General features: G+C 51.2%; 1 protein-coding gene across 1 annotated transcript; it reads right to left on the bottom strand.

Annotated features, from left to right (window-relative positions):
• Positions 1-516: 516 nt before the first annotated feature.
• LOC120400605 (olfactory receptor 51E1-like) lies at positions 517-1,458 on the bottom strand. Its single transcript, XM_039529425.1, has one exon. It carries the CDS (start codon positions 1,456-1,458, stop codon positions 517-519), a length of 942 nt encoding a protein of 313 aa, XP_039385359.1.
• Positions 1,459-7,035: the final 5,577 nt, after the last annotated feature.

Below are 7,035 nucleotides of genomic sequence, written 5' to 3'. Positions count from 1 at the left end.
ATTATTTATTCTCAGCTATTAAGAGACTTGGTGTCATGTATTCCACTCTGACGTGGTGTATCAGTGTCATCCATGGAACTGAAGTTAAGAGCCCACACGCTGTGTTCAGTGCTAGACAGAAATCTGTTTATTTCAATGCCAGTTCCAGGGACTGGTAGCTCTCTTAGGCCACCCTGAAGTTCCTCAGGTTTCTGGTGGGGGGTGAGGCTGCTTGGATCTACTGCGTTTGGGTGGCTCCCGCAGGATCTGATGAGGAGAACAGGGAAGAGGGCTGGCTTACCCAGACTCCTCTCTTGTTTCCTTGTTGGTCCCGCTCTAGCTGTGGCTGTTGGACACGAAAGGGAAACTCCAGGGGCTGGCTATGTGCCACTGTGACCTATGTCAGGTTTGCTTTGGGTACAAGGGTGCGTGGGGAATTGTCCTGCTTGTTGAGTGATGTTCTGGATTGGCCATGTGGGCTATTAATTATTGCTTCTGTTTTGAATGACTATGCGGCTGGCTAGAGGAAAGGTCCCATCACTGTGTAGTTCTATGCAACAGCCTCACAATCCTTTGACGGATTTGCTTGGTTTTCACCCCATACACTATTGGGTTGAGTACTGGGGGCACCAGCAAGTAGACGTTGGCCATTACGACATGGATGTTGGACCCGTGTATCTTCCCAAACCTGTGCACAATGGCCAGGCCAATGTACGGCACGTAGAACAGGAAGACGGCACAGACGTGGGAGATGCAGGTGCCCAGTGCCTTGAGCCGGGCCTCTTGGCTCAGACTCAAAGCGGCCCTGAGAATGAAGACGTACGACAGGCAGATCAGCAGGGCGTCCAGCCCAACGACAGAGATAATAACAATCAAACCGTAGATGATATTGACCTTTATATCGGCACAGGCCAGCTTCATCACGTCCTGGTGCAAGCAGTAGGAATGGGAGAGGACTCTGGACCCGCAGAAGGGCAGCCTTTTAATAAAAATAGGAAAGGGGGCCATCACGGTAGCTCCTCTGATTCCCGCTGCCAGCCCTATCTTGGCTATTCTGGGGCTGGTGAGGATGGCTGTGTGCCGCAGGGGACAGCATATGGCCACGTAGCGATCAAAAGCCATGGCCAGCAAGATGGTGGACTCCATGCCCGACAGAGAGTGGATGCAGAACATCTGGAGCAGGCAGGCATCGAACCCAATGGTGGTGGAGTTGAACCAAAGGAGGTCCATCATTCTGGGCATGGTGGATGTGGAGAGCAGTATGTCGATGGCTGCAAGCATGCAGAGGAAAAGGTACATGGGCTTGTGGAGGCTTTGCTCGGCTTTGATGATATAAATAATGGTGCCATTCCCGAGCACGGCAAAGAGGTACAATGAGCACAGCAGGAAAGCCAGCCAGAAATGAGCTGCCTCCAGCCCCGGGATTCCAATCAAGGTGAAGGTGGAAGCGCTGGAGCTGCTGTGGTTGGAAGCTGACATGGGTGGGGCGTGTTGCTATTGTCCAGCTGCCTTTACAGAAGCCTGGAATCAAAACCATTATCGTTATCAGTATCACAGCAAGTCCCATTCTGATCTCACTGCTGCTGGCCTCACTCTAGTAATGTTAGTGGATTTACACTGGTTTGAGTGTGATCAGAATCAGTCCCTCAGCGTCTCCAGGGGCTGCACAGTCTGCAAATATTTCCCAGTACAGAGCACCAGTCCTGACAGCTGTCAGCACTCATATGGGAACATCATGTAACAGGTTTATAGCTTGCAAGAGTTCGTTTGGGGATAGAGGACACATTCCTTTTCGGCTTGTGCACTGCCAAGAAAATCATTGGCATTATTACAGAGGGGAAATCTGAGACCCGGAAGGGTCAAGGCAAATGTTTTCCATTGTCCAGTAATCTGGGGCACATCAGACTTTGCATACCCACGTTCATAGATATTAGGGCCCAGAAAGGTCCATTGCAATCATCTGTACTGAGCTGCAAAACACAGGCCAGGGAATTTCACACATTGAATTCTGGTGTTGAGCCCAGCACCTTGTGGCTGAATGAGAGCGTGTCTTTTGATCTAGGTATGCAGTATCGCCCAGCTGCATTCAACAAGTATGAGTCACAGCCCCAAACATCATGAGACTGGTTTAAAAATAATGAGATTTAAATATACACTAATGTGGGGTTCATTTTCATGTGCCTTTGGTTTCTCAGCCTTTGGGGTGCACCTGATTCAGGGTTTCTAGCTTTTCTGCAACTCACTTCTAAAAAAACTTTCTTAGGAAAACTGAAAGCTGAGATTCCCACGCAAGATTCCCTGTCTTGATCCCAGAAGTTGGGGCTTTAAGAAAGACAGGAAATAGTGCAAGACTCCCAATAAAATCCCAGGAGTTGGTGCTGCTGGCTGTATCTCAAGCAGAGATTTCTGGTCACACAGTCCATCAGTGACAGAGATGCTTGTTAGAGGGCTTTCCCTTCACCCTTTTCCCTGGTCCTTGTCACGCAGACAGAAAGCAGAAGCCCAGAAGTGCGACGTGCAGACAAGGTGATGTTTATTGGGGTTAGTTCCAAGCAAACATGGTCACAGCTCTACACGCCGGCAGAGTCTGTTCCCCAGTGTTCCATCCCAGCTCTGACACCGCAGAGCGTTTTCCCCGTGTCCCCCTTTCCAGCTCTGACACCACAGAGCCTTGCCTGTGTCCCCTTCCCCATTCCTATTCCCATTCCCCATTTCTCTGTTCCCACCTCCTCCTTCTTAACAGGTCCAATGCACACCCGCAGTCCCACCCCTTACTACTTAGGGTCATGTTCCATTTTGGGTCTGGGGTCTTCATCCCACCCCTTTTGTACCCCATGGGAGGGGTAAGGATGAGGTTGTGCTGTGGTCAGGGACGGGCATTTCTTTGGTCTTCTAGCGTTTTATACCTCCCCACCCCCAAGCCCCTTTGCCCCTCCCAACTGGTTGCTTGACTTCGCCTTGAGATAGGGGTTAAGGCAATCTTAAAGTGTGCTCTGGAGTAACACTTTAACGGCGCTTATCTGTTCCCATTGCACTAACTAATCCGGCTGGCTAGGCAGAAGCAACGTCACAGTGTCTTTGTTCTTTGTTTACACATTTTAGTATAAGAGTATCAAAAACTCAAACCCAAAATTCTATCCCAGGCTAACAAACAGGCCTAGATACTAACAACGCTGTTTCCCTCTGCACTGGGCTACTGAGCCTCCGGTTTTAAGGAGCAGGGTTACATCACAGACAGCCGGACATAACAGTGGCTGGCTTGAAGAGTCACTGGGTTCCTGAGGCACAGCTCAGAGGGTCTCCTCCCCTAGTTCAGGCATGAGACAGGCACACACTGGGTAAGCAAGGCCATGCACATTCTTAATCGACATGGGCGTGACCCAAGTCCAGCTCCAAATCCCTGCTGCTAGCTCTCTATTGGACCCACACAACCCTCTCCCCCAGATCCAGCTACCCCCAAACTTGATGATGATAGAAATTTGGATGCAGGTGTGAGGTCTATCGCCAGCGCTAGAGTGGCTCTCATTGCTCATGGAGCAGGTCAGGATCAGGATCAGATGGAGGGACAGCTCAGCAGGGCTCTGTTTGGCCAAGCACTGCTCTCTGGATCCTTTGCTTTCTGAAAACACGTCCTGATTCCCCATCTGACTGCCGAGCTGCAGGAGGAGCACAGAACTCCCTCGTCAAAGGGGGCTGTGCTAATGACAGGCCTCATCAGCAAGGGATGTTGGGAAGAGTTCAGGTTCTCCACCCCGTGCCCCAAATCGCCCTTATGGCGCACACAGAGCTGAAATCTCTCTATGGCACTTAGCTCTGGCTCCAGTTATTGCAGCGTCTGAGCGCCTCACAATCTGCAACATATTTATCAGTAAAACACCCTGTGCGGCAGGGCCGAGCTACTAACACCAGTGGGCAGATCCCAAGGCCAGAAGGCACCACTGTGATCCTCCAGTCTGACCCCCTGCACAGCACAGGCCAGAGACCTGCCCCACGATAACTCCTAGAGCAGAGCTGTTAGAACAACCTCCTGCCTTGATTTAACAATTGTCAGTGATGGAGAATCTCCCACGGCCCTTGGTAAAATTCCTCCAATGGTTAATTACCCTCATTGTTGAAAAAATTACACCTTAGTTCCATTCTGAATGTGTCTAGATGCAGCTTCCAGCCATTGGATGCTGTTATAACTTTCTCTGCTTGATTGAAGAGCCCACTGTTAAACGTTTATTCCTCATGCAGGTACTTACAGACCGTGGTCAAGTCACCCTTAACCTTCTCTTCATTAAGCTAAATAGATCGAGCTCCTATCACTCTAAGGCAGGTTTTTTAATCCTTTACTCATTCTTGTGGCTCTTCTCTGACTTGTCTCCAATTTATCAACATCCTTCTTGAACTGTAGACACCAGAACTGGACACAGGGATTCCAGGTCTGGTCACACCAGGGCCAAATACAGCAGTAAAATAACCTCTCGAGATTCCCCTGGTTGTACATACTGGGCTGCACTAGCTTCTCCGTCTGTCACGCTGCACTGGAAGCTCATGTTTAGCCGCTTATGACCCCCAAGTCTTTTTCAGAGTCACTGCTTCCCAGGATTGGGTCCCCCATCCAGTAAGGATGGCCTGCGTCCCTTCTTCCTAGACATAAACCTCTACATTGAGCCGTATTGAAACACACATAGCTGAGGCACTGAGGGACTAAGTGAGTTGCCCAAGGTGACAGAAGACGTCTTTGGCAGCACCTGGAACTGAAGCCAGTTCTTCTGAGTCCCAGGCCAGCACTTTAATCAGGGAACCATCCTTCCTTTCTGTGGCTAATCCTGGGGAGGGAGAAGCTGGTGGCTCAGCATGCTGAGATTACCAAAAACTCAGGGAATTAAACTCCTGTGACATCACTAAACAGGAACCCAAGAACAATTCCTTTTCCAGATGCTGACGCTGAGTCGTGCTTTCTCCTGGATCTACTGAGGGACAAATCCATTGGCCAGGGCCCAGAGCAGGGTCATAGTGGATACGCAACTCCACACGAGCAACCAGTGTGACGCAAAATGGGCGATTGTGACCCATTGGGACATAGGCCTGGAAGGGACCTCCTGAGTCAGTGAGCCCAGACCCCTGCCATGGGCAACCCTGGTATATCATCCGGTGCATAAACCTGTCAAGCTCCACCTTAAAACCAGCTGGGTTGTTGGCCCCCCACTGCTCCTGTTGGGAGACTGTTCCAGAACCTTCCTCCTCGGATGGTCAGAAACCTCCTTCTCCTTTCCAGACTGAGTTTAATCCTGGCTAGTTTGTCCCAGTTTGTTCTTTTGCCAACATTGTCTTTTAGCGTCAGGAGCTCGTCTCCCTCCCAGGTGTTTACCCCCTACCATCGGCGTATTTATGGAGCAATCAAATCCCCACTCAGCCTGTGTTGTTTTAGGTAAATGAGCCAAGTTCTTTAGTCTCCTTGTAAGCCATGCTCGCCATTGCTCTGACCATCCTAGGAGCCCTTCTCCGCACCTGTTCCAGTCTGAATTCTTTCTGGAATAGGAGTGAGCAGAATTTTTCACAGTTTGCCAGGGGAGATCTCACCAGTGCCTGGTATAAGGATAGTAACACTTCCCTATCTCGCCTGACACATTCTAGGATCTCATGCACCTTGTTCACAGCCACATCACATCCATGGCTCACAGTCATCCTGGGACTGACTAATACACCCAGGTCTTTCTCCTCTGTCGTTTCCAACTTACCCTTGGCAGTATAACCAGGGGTGTAGTTAGTAGAATTAGGGAGGTGATCTCACTTCTGTATTTGGCATTGGTGAGACCAATGCTGGAATACTGCATCCAGGTCTGGTGCCTAGATTGAAAAATTGGAGAGGGTGCAGAAAAGAGCCACAAACATGACTGAAGGGCTGGAGAAAATGCTGGACAATGAGAAACTTCAAGAGCTGAACCTGCTTAGCTTAGCCAAAGGAGACTGTGAGTTCACTTGATGACAGTGTACAAGCACCTTCATACAGACAAAATACCAGCTACTAACAGGCTCTTTAATCTAGCAGGTAAAAGTATAACAAGAACCAATGGCTGGAAACTGAAGCCAGATAAATGAAATTTGGACATGGGGCACACATTTTTAACAGTGATGGTGCTTCCAAGGGAGGTGGTGGATTCTCCTGCTATCTCCAAGCCATCACTGGATGCCTTCAGGGAAGATATGCTTTAGATGAACACAAGTGATGCGTTAGTCAAACACAAGTCATTGGGCTCAGTACAGGAGGTAACTGGGAGAAATTCTGCAGCCTGTGATACACAGGAGGTCAGACTAGACCAGTGGTTCTCAAACATTTTTTTCTGGTGACCCAGTTGAAGAAAATTGTTGATGCCTGCAGCCCAAGGTTGCTGGGGATGAGGGGTTTGGGGTGTGGGAGGGGCTCCGGTCTGGGGCAGAAGGTTGGGGTGTGGAGGTGAGGGCTGCAGGGTGGGGCCGGAAATGAGGGGTTCAGGGTGTGTGTGGGGGTTCTGGGCTGGGGAAGGGTGTTGGGGTGCAGATGGAGATCTGGGATCTGGGCTGAGGCCCAAGATGAGGGATTTGGGGTGCAGGAAGGGGATCCGGGTTGAAGGGGGCTCAAGGCTGGGGCAGGGGATTGGGGTGCAGGGTTGGGGTGCGTGCTCACCTCGGTCAGCTCCCGGTCAGAGGCGCAGCGGGGGTGCAGAGGCAGGTTTCCTGTCTGTCCTGGCACTGTGGACTGTGCTGCGCCTGGGAAGCGGCCAGCAGCAGGTCCATCTCCTAGGTGGAAGTGCGCAAGTGGCTCCACGCGGGTCTCGCCCCCAGGCACCACCTCCCCCAGCTCCCATTGGCTGGGAACCATCCGGTGGTAGTGCGGAGCTGGTGCTTGGGACAGGGGCAGGGCACGGAGCCTTGTGACCCCCTCTCCTAGGAGCCGGACCCATTGCTGGCTGCTTCCGAGGTGCAGCGCGGTGTCAAAACAGGTAGGCACTAGCCTGCCTTAGCTGGGCAGCACCGCCGATGGGACTTTTAACAGCCCAGTTGGTGGTGATGGACCAGAGCCACTGTGAC

This window comes from Mauremys reevesii, linkage group 1 (genome assembly GCF_016161935.1).
Source record: "Mauremys reevesii isolate NIE-2019 linkage group 1, ASM1616193v1, whole genome shotgun sequence".
NCBI classification, from domain to species: domain Eukaryota; kingdom Metazoa; phylum Chordata; order Testudines; family Geoemydidae; genus Mauremys; species Mauremys reevesii.
The sequence above is the reverse complement of the archived record's forward strand: the minus strand, read 5'-3'. Positions and strand labels throughout refer to the sequence as shown.

What these genes read in the sequence shown, in the direction of transcription:
- LOC120400605 (XM_039529425.1), bottom strand. Translation starts at nt 1,458, where the DNA reads ATGTCAGCTTCCAACCACAGCAGCTCCAGCGCTTCCACCTTCACCTTG.